Genomic DNA, 18,479 nt, shown 5'->3' on the forward strand with positions numbered 1-18,479 from the left:
ATTAATTGTTAATTGCGGTTCTCGCAACCAATAATTGATCAATCGTTTGCTGTTTCGCAATTGGCAATTAATTAATTGTCATCTTTAATTGCCAGCACAATTAAATTTTGCCCAACACTGGTATCAACTGTCAAAATAAGAGTGAAGAAGACGGTAATGCAACTATTAATTAATTAAATTGTCATAAAATTCAATATTCAGAAACATCATCTTTCACAATCTATAGACAATACTTGGTACTTGGTACTTGGTGCAACGGGCTGGTATCCGCAACTCGACGACAAAGCGCCTATTTTGCGTGTAGACAATATTATCGACAACGAATGAATGAATGAGTGAATGAAATATTCTTTATTGCACATAAAATTACAGTTAAAATACAATACAATAGCTTAAGTACAATAGTAGTAGTAAATTAAATGTGCAACAAGCGCCCTTATTGCTATACACAACGACTACATGATTACTTACATGATTATTAAAAAAAAATACTAAAAATGGCAACCCTGCGAACGATACTTTACACCATTTCGGAAAAAATATAGTCACCAGCGACCGGGAATCTGTTACGATTTATTGTTGAACGGTACTCACTTGGAGGGCGTCGGTGACGGGGGGTTCGTCTGAGGAGAGCGCGTCGTTAGCGACGGGGCGGTAGGCGCCCTTGGAGCGCCAGTCCAGAGGCTTGCGCTTCTTCTTCGCCGGCGCCTTGCGTGCGTGCACGGGCGTCGAGTGCGGCGAGTCGGCGGATGAGTCGTCGGGCAGGCCACGGTACGCGCCGCGGAGCCGCCGTCCCACCGCCGGGGAGCCCTGCGGCGACTCCAGCTGCACCACCTGACACGCAAGATGTAACGGTAGACATATCCCTCGGGGTCGCCTCAAATTGGTGTAATTACAAGTGACGGGCGCAATGACAGTGCTCCACAGATCTTTGAGATTTTAAGCTCTGAGTGGCACTATAACTGCTATGGACAGGCGTATCGCTTACCACCAGGCGCACTACGCTACACACTTTACATTACATTTAGCGTTTGTATCCGAAGTTTCAAAAAAAAGGCCCGAATATAATGTTTCTCAACACCTTACTTTATAGGGATTAAGGTAGTCCCGCACGCATTCCACATATAAGTGAAAGCTTAGATTATTATGATTTGTGTCGTTTTTAATGTCTAGATGTAGATAACCTATCACAAAGTCGAAAATTTTTTTGTCCGAAATAACGTTTGTTCGAATTTTCATTACACCGAAAACCGAATTATAACGAAACAGTTGTTCTTTCAGGATATGTTGAATACTTATCGCAAAGACACGACTAAATTTGGTTAGGTTTAAAAGAAAAAACATTTTCATCTCAAAATTACTTTCTTTCGAGGTTATGAAATTTCGACCAAACGTTATTTCTGGAAAATGTCATTTCGGACTACTGATAGGTAACCCTGGATGTATCACGAACGGCACGAGTTTAGCGCTCGTCCGATTGTCCCTTTTCCAATTACGACTGAAGTGTTGATGAGTTTATTGCCGTCAACGTATGTCTCAGGGTAACAGACGCAGTGGCGATGCCGCTCAGATCTTTGCGATTTAAAGCTCTGAGTGGCAACAGGCGTGTAGCTCACCATCAGGCGCACGACTTGTTCTTCCCGTCACTTGATATTATAAAAAAAAATACAGCAGACAGGTGACGCGACGCTGCGATGTATTTAAATCGAGCATTTGCATTGTTTTTTTCTTACAACAAAAAATGAAAAAGCAGCAAGCGGTGGCCAGCGAAGAGCTACGCCGGGCGCACTTTATAAATGCAATATAATATATTATCTACTAAATAAAGTATTAATTTCTTCTAACAAAAAAAGTACCGCTGTCGTCGGCAGTTTATGCCGCCACAGGCAATGCAAATTGTTTCTATACAATGCAAATTGTTTTAATGCATCGCTGCGTCGCGTGGTCAAGCTATGGCATTTTTAGGCAATCCGTACACAGATTCTATTAGCTCTTTGATTCAGTTAAAAATTAAAAATCTAATGTTTTTATTATTATTTAATTTTGTTACAAATTGTCCGTATTCATATTAAAAAAATAAATAAATAAAAATAACACCAAGAATATTTCAAAGTGAATGGGTGATTTACCTCTAAGCGCGTCTCAATTTTAATAGTGTCGTCGTCCATATCGAGTATGGAGAGGTTATTATTGATAGAGTTGTAATCGGGGTAGGGAGCTGCGGGGGGTGCGGCCGGTGCGGCGTTTGCGGAAGCGGTCGTTAGGTAAGGATCCCCGTAGCGAGGAGACTCACATTCGCTACCCGAACCTACGTCCGATTCTCTTCTAGAAAGAAACGAAATAATTAGTTTATAGAATTACAGGACAAAGTATGATATGTTTGATACTATTTATTTTTATCCATTTTTGGTTTAAACGGTTTTTTCCCGTAGTGCCACTTTGACAATTTATGAGTTTTTTCACACTGTATATATTCATCTACACTACAGTGTGAAAAAATATTCATCTATTTTTCACCAAAAAATAGATGAATATCATGGTAGTAAAAACATCATGATATTCAACTATCTACTAAGTAGCGTAACTGGGTAATTTTTAGGTTAGTTTTCTGAGTCTAATTTCGGTTAATAAGTAATCAAATATATTATTGTGAAACATTAATCAATGTTTCAGGATATTACACTCGAATATTAATGTTTCATGATAATATTCTAAAATATTTAAATAATAATTTCCACCGAAATTATGAAGAGTAAATCCACCTGAAAATTACTCAACTATCAAAAGTATTTAAACCAAGTAACCTATTGTAATCGGGAGTCCTCGGAGCCGTGGGCGTTGCGCCAGAGCCGTCAGGTTCTCCACTAAATACCTCGCCGTCTTCGGGATACAATGGAAATCTGTGATAAATAATAAAATTGCAAATTATAATAAAAATAATCATCGTTGGGTCTATTATGGACAAAATGTGTTTGAGTATAAAAATTAAGTTAATACCTATAATTATCTTCCGATAGGCGGTCATCGTCATCATCAGTCGCAATAAATTGCACGCAGAGAGCGCAGTCACCTTTGACGCTTTGTAAAGCCTGCACCGCTTCCTTGTGGCATGCCTGTATTGTCAATTATTCGTAATAGTTTTATCACTTATTATCATTGAACTTGCCGTATGAACATTTAAAATACCTGTGTGAGGTCGACATCGTTGATAGCGAGTATAGCGTCGCCGACGTAAAGCTCACCGGTCAAAGCTGCGGGACCACCCGCCTCCAACTCCGAGATTAGGATTGGCACCCCGTGTTCACGACCACCCTGTAATTGTGCACACCAACATTTGTAAGACGGAAATAAGGAAATAGTTCAAATAGTTAAAAACATAAAGGTCATAATTATGGATTACTAGTTGTATCCGTGGTGGACTATGGCCTGAATCCTCTTTTAGAGGACACCCGTACTTCAGAAACTTTTAGGCGTGCGGGCACTACAACTTACGAAATCACAATCGGATAAATAAAAATGGAATACATGCGTCACGGGACTAGAAAACACACATTCTTTATTATACAAATGAAAAATGAAACTGGTGAAATTAGAGGCACATGGGACTTGTCAACTTGTCTCAGGGTGGCGAGCGCAATGGCAATGATCCTCAGTTTTTTGCGATTCAAAGCTCTGAGTGGCACTGCAACTGATACGGATAGACGTGTCGCTTACCACCAGGCGCATAACTTATATTCGTCTAGTCACTTGGTATGATAAAAGACTTGTAGAGCGTACCGTAACGGAAATGCCCAGTCCTAGATGTGGTGAGCGTCGTACTCGCACCGTACGGGGTCTAGAGCGTGTATCTCGTCCACCAGGTGCCTGCGGAGGACGCGATGGTCGTGGTGAGAGACCACGACATACACGCACTAAAGTCTTGTGCCTCTGCAGAAGAATTTCTGCTTCCACCTAAATCAAATGATAACATAATAATAACGCATTTGAATTTAATATCGGGTCTTAAATTTTTTAAACATTTCAACAAGTTCGTTATTGAATTGAAACCGAAATTGTGCAATTTTCAGCGGAAACCGCAGAAAATGTTAACACTGATTAAATCTTGAATAAAATAAACCTCATCTAAAATTTACAAGAACGCAAAATCGAAATCGGACCACTCAACAAATCTGAAATAGGAAAATAACACTGAAGGAAAATAATAACGCAGGAAATTAATACAAAGGAATATAAAAAATTAGACTATTTTTTATTTTTTAATTGGACCTAAAATAAAAAGTAAAATAACCGACTTTGATAAGTGTTTCACTATCTGTGACGGTATGCGTAGTTGTTATAACGCGATCAATAAAAACCCAGTTTTTGCTCTTGCTGGTTTTGCGCAAGATAAATGTTATTAGAATTTAAATCTTTAGAAGAGACTTGGCGTTATTGTTATCAGATCATCATTGATCATCTCCCCAGATGCACAAACACAACCTATCCATAGAATAATATAACAAGTAGTGACAAACTCAGTACGTCAGAGTCAGTGTCTAAAAAAATAAAATAAAATAGTAGACGTGTTTATTCTTGTGTTTCCACAAACAACCATTTGTTTGAACACGAGTGCCTCCAATTCACAATTGTTCAGCATTTAACGCATTTAATTTCTATTTCATAATCATAATCCTATAATCCAGATACCATACTACCCGCGATGCTAGTATAAAACCAATAATACGCAAGTATAAATGCTAACTAAGTAATATATAAATAATCTTGCAATTGTTTACTTTACCATAGACCTTCAATAATCATTGTAATTTTTTAAGTTTATTGAATGTCACGATGTTTGACCAACATTATTTTCAATTATTTTTGTGAAATTATTCCATTCGTTTCGAAATAATTATTAATACAAAGATCGAACACTAAGAAATAATCGTTTCGATGGATGGATTCGAAAAATCATTTCTAAATTACACTTTTGTATTTATCCTCGAAAGTACTTTGTAATAAAACTGGATGTGTAGATTGGTCGGGGTGTAATATTAAGATTTACACAGTTGTGCTCACTATCTACACATTTACTGTCGATAACGATCTTGAGACTGAATGATTTGCAAATTGGTTTGTTTTAATATGGCGCGCTGTAAAATAACATTAATAATTAATAATATAATTTCACTAGCGACACTGTAAATTACCCGCCAAATTGCTAAGTTACAGTTACCTTTTGTCTCACACCACTAACTACGATGTGGTACTAAAGTTTATATGTGTAATGTAGTTTATATTATTTATTAATATGTTGAAACAAACGATTTATTATTTGTTGACAAAGATTTTTTCAATATAGCACGAGAATAGTGTGTTGAATATTTATTGTTTTTTCAAATGTTTAAAACCCGAAGACAAGTACAACTAAAACAATAATGTGACAACCTTACAATCCAAGGGACGTGTAAGCATTGAGGTGTCGAACCGGCGGGAGTTGAACTACTTGTCTTATTATGCATACTTTGCCTTAAGTCTCTGTAATACTTAGTAAGCAAATATTTAATTTACCTGTGCCCAAAGCGAATCCCTGAGCTCTGCTCGCATGTCCCGTCCTAAGAGCTGTAGCTGCTGTATCCGACCTGCCAATTCTTTGTCTAGGTACTTCGTGGCTAGTCTGTTGACAAAAATAACCTTTGAAGTGTTCAAAGTATATGTAGCAGGTATCAAGCGAATATTTTTTCTTTCGATGTACTGTAAGGCACTTACAAAATAATTAGTAGAGTTACAACGAATATGCAGTTACTAATCGGTATTCAGTTATTCGGCTGTTTTCTGCTATTTGACCGTATACCGAATATTGAATTACTATTCGGTCGAATACTGAATACAAAAAAGAGGAGGCAGAAAAAAGGAAAAAACAGAGTAAATTATAATGTAACTTTTATTAACGCTGAAATTCGCGAAAGCGCAATTTTCGCATAACTGAATTATTTTAAGAGATAGAAAATGAAACATGTCAAATGAAAATTATGTAGTTTGTTTAATCATGACTAAATAAAGCTAGAAAAATAAACCAAATACCTACTAATTATTTGCAAACTAGTATAAAATCTTTTTAATATAAAGTTTTTGAAAGTTAATCAAACTAAAGCCAACAATTTTATTATTTTCCTTGTTAAGTCATAAATTTAAATTGTGAACTTGAAAATTAAAGTACATTTTTTGTTTGATAGTACAAAATTATTTACCATAGCTGAATTTAATAAGTGATACTTTTAATCAGGCCAAATAATTTACCCAAATATTCTGTACTCAGCCAGAAGCCGAATACTATTCATTGCAGCAATACTTATAAGAGAACCTACCAGAATTGGATAAAACATACCTAGCACCAAAGAGTTCCGAGTGCAGGGCGAGGACGGTTTCCCTGAGCGCGGCGTTTTCTCTAGCTAGCTGAGCGGCTTCGGAGCGAGCTCGGGCAACATCCGTCACGTTGCCCGCAGCATCACCAGAGTCCTGCATACCACCTGCGAACATACAAGCTAATTATTAGATATTGGAACCGTTCTTTTAGTTGTATTCGGAGACTAATACTAGATATGGTCATATGTGTTAAAAGTCATCAATTTCTAAGCACAAATGTTAAAATAATCATTACCAGCACACGCGGCTCTTGCTTGTACCAATTCCGCCCTCATGTCTACGAGTTCCGCCTGTAACAAAAGAAATACTGCGTTAAAGTATTAAATATGGCGGCGAACAAATGGTCGGTGTCATGTGTCAGCAATAAGTAGTGTCCGATGTCAGTGTACAATGGGGTCTAATCGATCCCGAAATCAGTGGCGTAAATCCGAAATTAACGTCGACAGATGATGTCCGCCACCAGCGCATGAGCGCGTAAAATATATGACATTTGCACTCGCACAACAGAATCTTACGTTCGTTTTATGTTTATGTATGAAATCATACATCGATGCATTACTGTAAGAAATTCATTTAAGGGACAATATATAAACTTGCATAATAACATTCCGGTTGATATTAAAAATGTGCCATTTACGAGGTTTAATAGTGAAACAAAAACTTTATACTAAAGGTTATTTATTACTCAGCTTCTGCGTACTTGGAAGACAAGAATCCGTGGTAGTGACCCGTTTGGCTCTTGCAGGTAGTCTCAATCTAAGATGTTTGAAATAAATATTGTAAATGTTAAATGAATTCAAATATAGTATATATTTAAAACAGTAACCCCTGGAGTTTTGCTCGTTCTTCTCAAGGGACTCTACCTTACGGATGAGCAGTATTCTTAAGGGACTCTACCTTACGAATGAGCAGTAGAGTTTAATTAATATGAAGATTTCAAGTAGTTATTTGCTTACCTATGAAATAACGATGATTTAAATTTGAAAAATTCAAGACTGTGAGCATATAAGTTGCTAAATACGGGTAGGTTTACCTTTGTTAATCTTATTAGCAAGTAGAATTTAGCATTATCTGTTTCATAAATTCAACTAAGCAAACTGATCCTCTTCACAACGCTCCAAGACAAACCGAACTATTTTCATTTGCGCATTCAAGCAATGCAATTGGTGATGAATAGTGGTGATAATTTTGATCGGTCTAGCCATACGGGTAATACATTATGTGTTAGATACATAACTATGTATGTGTAAGCATTGGCATCTCATACATAACGGGCAACATACATAGTATAAATTATTACATTATTCATGTTTACGATGGGCTGTCAGAGGGAAATGCCAGGCAATAGGGGGCAATACGGAAGCACATCGCATCGTGTAATGCAGTAGGCCGGGCGCGAAACGATCTCGAGTGGCTGGGATGCAACGCGAGCCGCAGATGCGCGGTGGTCCTGTTACATGCTATCTATAAACGGGATAGGTGTCTATGTATGTAAGAATAAGAACGTCTATGGTATTCTTTAACTAATTATAACCCAAATAAGCACAACATGCTGAAATGAGTAAGAATATAATACATTATATTTTTTCTTCATTTTCTAGGTACAGGGTATTATTACAAGCATACGACAGCACTTCTCAGATATTTGCCATTTAAGGCTCTGAGTGGCACTGCAAATGCTATGGACAGGTGTGTCAGTTACCAGCAGGCACACAACTGCTCGTCCCGTCACTTGGTATCATAAAAAAAAAAAACAAAGTAACTTTGTCTGGTTTTTTTTACTTTAACTGAGAGTAACAAGAGTTACTAAACTATGAATGAAAAGAAATTTATACTTCGTTTTTTTAAAGCTAGAAAAAAACGTAAACAATGAAGCAGTGATCTCAAACCTTTTTTGCAGACAAGAAGAATACAAGGTATTTTATTCGCTGAAAAATGTAGCTTACAAAGAAGATGCTACAGTATCTGTTATATTAAGTAAGATTGTATATTTCCCCAAAACTTGGCATGCGAATATTATACACATTTCTTATTTTGCTTTTGATACTTATAGCATGCTTTTAACTTTAAATTATCTAAAATTTAATTAATTTAGGGCGTTGTTTGGGCCTTATTTCTATCTCATTTCTTGTGTTTCTAGGATATTTACTTTTGACTAAATTAAAGTTGCCTAGATTTTGTTTGATAAATACACAGGCCTCATAAATGTACATTGATGTTTTTTAAAGTACAAGTTTTTTAAACACAAATCTCTCGCTGACCCAAATTGACACATTTGAAGCTTTAGAATCGTGTCTTATTAACATGCTGTTGCGAGTCCTGAGCGGTATTGGCTATAAATTGGGATTTTACTTTCAGTTCTCACACACCCTGCTCATTATCCTTGACATGCTTTTCATAGGCACGTACATAACAAATATTCCTAACTATTGCAACCTTCTAACAATAAGTTTTATTGTACTTATTTTACGATCAATAATTCATAACACAAAATGTATGGGATGACAATTAAATAATGTATATAATAATCAATATGTTACGAATTACCAATAATAATGATGTGCGAGACAACCACACCAATTACATGGCCTCTTCCTAGAGAAGTCCCAGTACTACGAGTATCAGAGCGACATAATTAACTCTGGGGTGCTACCAAGAACACTCAGAACCAATTTAGAAAAGTTCGGTTCCCAAATTGGTTCTACCGGGAATCGAACCCGGAACCTCCGCATCGAGTGCCGACGAAACCAACCGTCTTCAAAATTAAGTTATCAAATTTTCAGGTCCAGTCAAGAAGGTCTAACAGTGACGTACATACTACGTGCAAGACTGCACATTTCATTATGATTTTAGTTTAGATTACAGACAACATAGTCAGTTCTCATCACAGAATGAAGTGGAATTTCTCAAACATTTATGCCCATTATGTGATCGATCGATGAGATTATAACTGTTGGACCTGCGTTAGGAAGTGCATAGTGTAGATGGATATGAACATCATGGTATAAAATTCAATAAACACAACCTACGCCGCTGATTCCAAGATCATTATCGTTTAAATGTTGCGTGGGCGACTGTTGTAACGAGTGATTGTGCGTATTATAACAATGTGCGAGAAAAACACCTATGCTACACAATATGTGCATCGTATTTGTACCATAAATTAACAGTTATCGTTCATCGGAACAATGAATACGCTTCATTGGGACCGCAATAAAAGCGAAGTAGCACGATTCCAGCCCTGTATTCTCGTTCTCCGTCCGACACAATTACTATGAAATAAGTAATACACGACCACATTAACAGACGCAAGATGCGAATGAAGCACACCTACATACCCATATATATACATAACTGGCATTGCTTTTAATTTAGTCGAATATCACTTATTTGACAGTACAACAAGAGTGGACCCCCAATGCCGTAGGCGATTCAAATATCGACTTCAAGTTACAGTTACGTTGTTCTTTACTCGCCTTTACTAATTAACTTTCAAGAGTTGTAGGTTGTCATGCCACGTGCATTGATGACAAATGTGTTGGTAACAATTTTAAAGTTTACAGTAAATGGACGGTCCACAGAATATAAGCCGAAGAAAGCTTTGCGGTCGTGTACCTACACGATGTGATGAAAGAGACTCAGTCCTTTAAGGTCTTTCAATAAACATCGACTAATTTTTAACGCCTCACTACTAGTCTAGTCTTTTAACCCTCAAGTCTTGAGGTATAAGGATAAAACTGAAGGATCCCTAGGAAGCTTAAAAACTTATAGTACTAAAACGACTGGCGCCTCATAGCCTCGGGAGTCGCGAGTCATAAGCCGTATGGCGTGATTTTATTTCTACCCACAAGGTATTTATATTACGATTTGTATTATAAGTAAATAAACGTGATTATTTACTACATACTACTTACTGAATTTTTATTTATAAACTTCGGGTTTAATAAGACATAAAATAGGTATAAGTTCTTTGCAAATAACTCGACTCGTTTAAGTCTTTCAAGTCGTTTAAGTCTTTTGAGTCTTTTAGTACAAAGACTAACTCTTATTAATAAAAACTCGAATCTCCAGTCTTAATTTTAGAATCGAGTCCTATATATAGTCGAGTCGTTATAAAACGCCTTAAAAGACTAAGGGTCGTATTCTAGAACTCTACTCAATGCTTAAGTCAGGACTTGAGTATGATTCAAAGCACTAGAAATCATACTCAAGTCCCTGCCATTAAGGTCGTATTTCCAGTGCAATCCTGACTTGAGCATTGAATAGAGTTCTAGAATACGACCCTGAGTCTCTTTCATCACTACGTGTAGGCGTGGTTGATTGCAGATAACGTTCTATAGACGAAATATCAATTCATCGGCGTTCGATATCATTGCACGGATCAGATAGATTGATCTCGGCACGTGCCTGCAGGCACACGGGGCTCTATGACAACTTATGCTAAGAACATACAATAAATCAACTGTCTCTCCGCGTCGACACTCTTTGACTCGACAATTGTCTCACGAGATGAAATTTGACCACACGTGTTTTAATTAAGTTAAAATATGGCATTTGCTGTTGTTTTACCGTTTCCATTTCCAGAAAGACGAAATTTTGAACTTTGATTGTTTGCGGATCACAATAAATAACTATATATAAAAGTTCAGTTACATGTGCTAGGGACCTTCATAACAAAAGACAACTTACTTATTTTCAAATAATGTTGGTACTAATGAATTGTATTATTAAGGATTTATTGATGCATGCACGATAACAAAAATCTGTTTTTGGTGAAGACACTAAGGCTCAACTCACACTGGAGCAGAGTCGATGCATCGCGTCGCGTCCTGTTTTTCAACGCTTGGCGACGCCCGTTTCCATATTTGCATAACACAAATTTGTACCTTAATAATGGGAAAACAGAGATGCATATACTATGGGCAAAAAACATAACGCGTCGCGACGCTTAGACTCTGCGCCAGTGTGAGTTGAGCCTTACTCTGACTCCAATGTTATATGTTTTAAAGTACGAATACATACTATAAGGTCTATTGCCAATTTTTTTTTTAGATCAACGATAAAAAATAAAATTAATTCTAAACACGCAGGCGATTTAGAAGATTTTTTATCAACAATAACGGTAGTACCTAAACTTATGCAAGAATTGGTTCCGGTGTCTTCACCCACGCCTGGACACTTGACGCTTGTGCAACTGCACCGGACCCGCTACACTTGCATCGGAATCTAATGCTGCAACGCGCACATTATCATAAAATTTATTTTCGTCTATGGCTTTCATTCGAGTTTGTGAATGGATTAAATTGACCCAGTGAAACTAAACAATGGTGAGAGCTTGAAGAGGAGCCACCCAGGAAACAGGATGTTATCTGTTCTAACTCGAGAGTGGATGAGAGCACCGCGGGGAGTCCAGACCCATTTGCCCTACCTATCTGAACTAGCATTTAACATTTCTACTCATCTGACAGGATACGTGTTTCCATTATGCAACGAGTAAAAACACGACTTGAGCAACGTTGGCATTTCTACAGTTTAATAAATGGTAAATTTCCAAAGTAAGTGCATTAACATAATCTTAGCTATGAACATTTAACAAAGGCTTATCTCAACAGCACATGTGGTAACCAATACCGTTTAAGAATGATGTATTTACAAAAACAATGGAGACGTAGCAGCAGTAATCATTTAACAAATGATCACTTTTGTTACCGTAGTGACAACCGCCGGCGCCGCTTATTGGAGCCGATCCAAACTCTTTAATCTTGTATTATTCGTCTTTATCTCAATTTAACAGTATACAATTATTTTTCAAGCTAACGGAACATTTAAGATATCATTGATGGTCGAGGTTCATTGAATTTACCTTTGAAACTTTAAATACTTTAGCTAAGAGTTATGTCTTTTGTGAGACGATACATAACACAATTGGTGGACAATAAAGCGTAGTTCTTGTAGAAAATTATTTATTACCAGCGAATACAAGGAGGCCAAGGCGTACACAAGAACATAATGAAATATTGAAAGACAACGTACACAAGAATATAATAAAATGAAAGACACATTGCATTAAACTATGTGATGTGCAATAAACATCTTGGATATTAGTAGACGGGATGCACCAGATAACGTTATTATGTCGTCTGCCCTAAATGCAGGCGCGGTAAGTATGCATAGTTATCTTTCAGTCAGACACGAATTTACGTGACAAAAATAGTAATGGGATTCGAAGAAAAGTTGCGGTGCCTCATATTAAAAAAAATGTTTCTCAAATAATTGTCTTTTGACGAGGAATGGTTTCATTGATTTTTAACACGTCTGTGGTGCAATTAAAAGAAAGGGTTATGTCTTTACCAATGTATATAACGTATAATGTTTGTGCTCTCACATCGTCAAAAGTTTTACACGTTGAAATTTTTATTAAAAAAGAACCCAACGTGGCGTCTACGGTACGTTTTAAAGTTATGGTAGTTCGGTCATGATAGGTGGCATGTGGCAAAAGTATGATTTACACTGGACTCACTTTGTCCTATTTCGCTTCTTGATAAAAAATAGTAGTACTGAACCTTCTTAATATAGGTAAAAAATATGTTTTTTTTTTTTCATAATACATATATCCCCACTGTTGTCGCTGACAACAATTAACCATTTGAAAACACACGTTGAACAATCTAAAACTTTTCTTTTGGTTTGTTTAATAAATTAAAACTTGAGAATCAGGATTCATTTATGAATTGTGAGGACAAGAAAATCATTGCGAAATTATCACCTGGTTATTACTGAAAAACTGTATAAAAAAATAAAAGTGAACACAGTTTTCACTACTTAAAATTAAGAAAATTACTTAAAATCTATGACACCATTATGCGCAACCGTCGATATGTTTATACTTCTGATTCTACTCTGACTATGAATCCGTTACCTGTGACAGACACATTTAAAAGTTATGAGAGTAAAAATTAATTTAACAAATAAATTTAGGCTTTCGGTTTTTTTGTCGTAGTCTGTTTTTATTTATTATTACATAGTATAACTTCTATTTCATAATTAATAGATTCATGAGATACGTTGCTGAAGTCCAAGTCAATAAAAATGCAAGCAAATTAATTTGCTACCCCGAGAACCTAGTGGAAGTTAAATCGTGCAAAACAGCCGCGCAGGTGTTGAATATTTTTTAAATATTTAAAAAAAATTAATTGTATGAAAAAATATTGAAAATAAACACATCTATTTTGCACGAATTAACCTCGACTGGGTTCGCGGAGTACCAAATTAATTTACTTCTATTTTTATTCTTCTCCATTTGCGATTTGGTTGTATTGACATTTTTAGATAATATTAAGATTTAAAATAAGAAACCGAAATAGAAAAATAAAAACAGTTTGTAACTGAGTGTAGTATTTGCACCTGGCCGGGTGCACCAGGGCGCGGCAAGCGTCGTCGTGTTGTCTAGACTATTTTGCGGCTCACGCGCAGCCGTTCTTAGAACTCAGTGCAGCTATGCACGACCCCGGATGACGCCATGCGAATGATATGGCTTCTGATAAACTTTAGGTGTTGAATTACCAACTCGCCATTGCAAATTTTAAAATTAAAATTCCAGCGTTTAGTTTTGTTGTAGTAATGTGCACTTGACTGAATATTTGGTACATTTCAATTATTTATAAAAGTGCTAAGACCGCAAATTCGGAACAGCAGCGCGTACAGCGGTGCGTTCAATGTTTGCGCGTAGATTGTGTCTTGTGTTGGAAGTATCCAACATCAGATACACGTTTGCGCGCAATGTACGCGCAAACCTTGAACGCCCCGCTGAACGCACCACCCGTTGCGAATTTGCGGCCTTAGACTTTGAGTATAAAACCAATTATTAGCGGAAACAAAATAGTAAGCCTATAAATTAACAAAAGCTGTGAATGATAGATTCCCTTCGCCTTCGCAAATGTTTATTGCTCAATATTTTTTTAATAAACCATAATTGCTATGATGAGGCAAATTCAAGCATCTCACGTCTAAAAAGAACGAATAATTACATAATATTACTTGCTTACTCTTCGGTCAGCAACATGAATGGAATGCAGGAATAATAAGCTCAGTTATGCCTACGCTTAAATACAGAACAAACAAAACAAATAGTTACAATTGCAGTGTAATTTTAGAAAAAGTAGGCACACGAAGATTCTAAGAACGCGTGTAACTTTCGTTATTCCTCGTAACAACCTCTTAGTAAAGCCGTTTAACTATTAATATCATAAGCTCTATTTAATTTTAATTGCCTGAGTGGCCAGTGTGGGATTATTTGCAATAAACAGCAAAATGGTGTCGAAGCATGGTATCTTAAATAAATGTATATCATAAAATCTATATAAATTTATTTAAAATTACGGACACGTCGGGTACTAGAAATGCAGTTTACAGACATGTTTTACATTTAGTCCAATTTAATCAATAGAAGAATGTGTCAGAACGGATAATAAATTTCTTTATTGGTTTGAGGGCGTTACGTTTAACTGTAAAGTTGATTTCAAGATTAGAGGGGTGCTGAAGCTAAGACTTCTCGGAGCCGACTTGCAGAATGCAGTTCGCTGCAAGCTAAATCAGCTTATTCCGATCGAGCGTCACGAACCAACAACGGTTCACGTATTGCCTATACGGTGTTCCCCGCCCTTATTGATTCAAAGTAGCTTTCGTATAATATCTTCATTTCAAATTATTTCTTGGAAGTTGATTATTGATTATGCAGGGCTCGTAGCGACGTGGGAGCAATTTTCAATGAGACAGCCTACTGGCCTAAGGTATCGAAACAGTTTCGATTGTCTGGATCTATGTTTGCGGTTAGGTCGCGGGGGATGGTGGCACGCTTGAGCGAACCACAAGGCCGACCGCAGCACCGCGCCTTTTGCTAGATCTACACAAAACCTCAAAACATAGAAGTAATCGTCAATGTGCTGTGAAATGTATCAAATAACGACCCAAATACAAAAACACAATAGCGGCCGTGGCGCGTCGTATCCGAGATAAGCGCCCAGGGACAAAGGTGTTGCGAGCATATGTCAATAGATGAGACTTTGGCCATTCAACAGTCACGTACGTTATACTAAATCCGAGTAAACGCCATTTGGGAAAACTAGACGCAGAATTACTGCAGAGTTTGTCTTAATGACCTCGCGGAATTAATCTTTACGCCTTTCCAGTTTAATGGATAGAAGGCGTATAGTTCATTGAATTTTTTTTCACACGGTGATGCCGCGTCTGGGTATAAAACGCATTATAAAACATCTTTAACGGATACAAAAATGCAAATCTTATCTCCAGTGCCGGATTAAGTGCCTTGGCATCTAAACCCCTTACAAAAAGCCTGTCACTGTATTAAATACGCAATTTTTACCAATTTAAACAAACTAAAAAGGTGGCGCCTGCGACTGAAACCGCCCATGCTAATGTGCGTCAGGACTTGAGTATTGCAGTGAGCACTGAAAATCATACTCAAGTCCTTGCCATTAGGGTCGTATTTCCAGTGCTTGAAATCATATTCAAGTCTGCTCAAATCCTGACTTGAACATTGAGTAGAGTTCTGGAATATGACTCTTAAAAATATTTGAATAGTTCCTGCTTAAAACGAACTAAAACACATAATAATAATAGTGGTAGTCTCTTTTTAATAAAACTTATTATACTTAAGTAATTCTTATGTCCTTGCCAAGGACTGGATAAGGCAAATGAAAGACACACTGTAGTAACTTCGTAACGACTTTCGATAATAACGAAATTTGCAAGATAGTGAAGCCCACTACATACAAAACCAAAAAAGGTGTTGGTTTAGCTTTTGTGATGACATTACAGTAATATGACATATTTAAAGTAATTGAATTTTGTACATTAAAAAAAAGACTCGTTCTTAATTACTCCCAGGTCAGGGCTGGGAACTTGGTGTACAAAGGACGTGATAACTTGAAGAGTTGCTTATAAATATAGTACGGGTCTGCTTACATCGATTAATACGCAGGGCGACGCTTTCTTGAGGTAACTCACGTAAATTATTGCCTCCGCAACACAGCAGTCATTTAAATTTCTATCTTCTTTAAAGGCTATAAATCGTTTAATCTGTCATTGAATTCTATAGCAACATCTGGGAAAGTTAAATGACATTTGTTAGTGGCAATGGAAATATAAATATGCACTGCTAAATTACGACAAGCTTTTAAACGCAGATAAAGTTAACAGTTGTGATATGATACCGATGGTAACAAGGACGTTAAAGGTATTCAAGTGACGTTAGCGAGACTATGAAATGCAGTTGAATATCGTGAGAAAACTATGGAAGTCCTTCCGTAGTTTTACCAATAGTGTGGATGTAATAACAGAGTTCACGCGAATTAAATACTCGTTTCTCTGTAAATTCAAGTAATAGTGGCGGTAACGATCATTGCTAAGGTTGGGACTGTGAAGTCATAAGTCCTTCATGCCTTACTGAGCCTGCGTCTATTCGCTGTCGTAATAAATGATTATTCATCATTATTCACGAGATAGTAAGTCTGTCCATCCACCGCCTCCATAAAATCAGTACGACGGATATAATGGCCAATTCTCATCATTGAAGGGCAGGAGTGTGTGAGATATTTACATGACAGGCTTTCAGCATTACAAGTGGTTATTCACAGCAAAGACGCACTTAACGCAATGTAGTTAAACTAGTTGACTACATGCGTGATTCGTAAAATATGTCTCGTTTGGAATTAGTCCCATAGCTTTCCCCTTAGTACCGCACAGAATTATAGAAACTGCTAGTGGTTTTCTTGATATACTTAGTATAAATAAAATTTTTGTATATGAGGTACTTAGAGCGACGCAATATACACTACAAGGTAAAAGCTTAATAAAACTGATGACAAATTTATTATAGAGTCAATTTATTAAGTAGAACAAACAAGTCTATTAAAGAGATTGTCGTTAAGCGTACTATCGCTAGTAATATACACAGTAAGTACACACTTTATTAGCTGATTTCACTAATATTTCAAAATAAGATATTTCGGTACTTATTATACCTACAAGATATGTCTTCTTACAAGTAGATGAGAAATCTTATTCATTATCTCATTTATTTTTAGATTCGAGTTAAGGCGCATGATGTCATTGGGCCCTTGGTGGCATAATTAAAAGCGACATTACACACTAGCATAATACAACTTGCTTATGTAAATCTATTTCCAAGATTTAACTAGTAAGAACCAATGATAACCGAAAAACGTATATTTCAATATATCGCTTTAATTCTAAATGTCTAGAATTTTAATTAAAAATCGAATTTACTAAACAATAAAATAATGTGCCAGACAACTACATCATTTGCCTGGTCTCAAACTAGGGAATTCCTGGTAGATAGGTACTATGTGTACAATTGGTTTTTTATATTTTTATAATTACCTAAATAGCTCCTACCTGGAATCAAACCCGCCCCGGTTCTCCTTGTCCAGTAGTGTAAATCGTTGAGCCACCGAGGCAGTCACAAAAGACGAGAACTACATAAGACGTATTTTAATTTGAGCATTATTAAAATGAAATTGAAATATCTATTCCAGCTAGGACTTTATTTATTTTGTTAAATTTGTTTTATTATTTTCTGCGGCCTATCTTCTTAGTCATTGGCTTACAATCACATGGGCTTAGAAGCTTACGTCGTATGTGATTCGTGTAAGCGTGAAAGACCCAGTCGTCTGAGTAGAACCGGCCTAGGCTTTATTAAGTTTCATAAACGTCGCGACAGTCCGTCTCAACGGACTTTGCTCACTTGTGAATAGATGTTTTATACAAAGTGGTTAATAATCTTAGTAATGCTAACGATGAATAATTTATAATTAAATCGCTTTATTATATACACGCAAGTTACGCGAAATCATTTTGATCGTGTCGATTCTGCTGCAACTGCATCTCAAAAGAAGAAACGATTTTTTTTTTGTTTGTCGGTACGAATTAATGCAATGGAATTCAAACACTTCTTAAGCCACGACGAGTATACTTTTATAATATTAGGGGTTAAAGTATGAAATTGCCGTTTTATTGCAATAGGTTCTTTGAAT

At 36.6% G+C, this 18,479-nt stretch overlaps 1 protein-coding gene across 2 annotated transcripts in view; it reads right to left on the minus strand.

Moving 5' to 3' along the window:
• LOC113236606 (Golgi-associated PDZ and coiled-coil motif-containing protein-like) overlaps positions 1–18,479 on the minus strand; it is a 54,745-nt gene that overhangs the window by 1,436 nt on the left and 34,830 nt on the right. Inside the window, exons 3-11 of one of the 2 annotated variants that reach the window (XM_026472755.1) lie at positions 6,641–6,695; positions 6,368–6,509; positions 5,551–5,656; positions 3,778–3,951; positions 3,187–3,312; positions 2,998–3,113; positions 2,805–2,900; positions 2,130–2,325; positions 595–834 (exon numbers count right to left, since the gene is read on the minus strand). In XM_026472755.1, coding sequence (XP_026328540.1) covers positions 595–834; positions 2,130–2,325; positions 2,805–2,900; positions 2,998–3,113; positions 3,187–3,312; positions 3,778–3,951; positions 5,551–5,656; positions 6,368–6,509; positions 6,641–6,695 — 1,251 coding nt within the window. Of the gene's footprint in view, positions 1–594; positions 835–2,129; positions 2,326–2,804; positions 2,901–2,997; positions 3,114–3,186; positions 3,313–3,777; positions 3,952–5,550; positions 5,657–6,367; positions 6,525–6,640; positions 6,696–18,479 lie in introns of both variants that reach the window. The other variant, XM_026472754.1, reaches the window with a different exon arrangement.

The sequence above is a fragment of the Hyposmocoma kahamanoa genome, unplaced genomic scaffold (genome assembly GCF_003589595.1).
Source record: "Hyposmocoma kahamanoa isolate Upper Pololo Valley unplaced genomic scaffold, ASM358959v1 92, whole genome shotgun sequence".
In the NCBI taxonomy this organism is placed as follows: Eukaryota; Metazoa; Arthropoda; class Insecta; order Lepidoptera; family Cosmopterigidae; genus Hyposmocoma; species Hyposmocoma kahamanoa.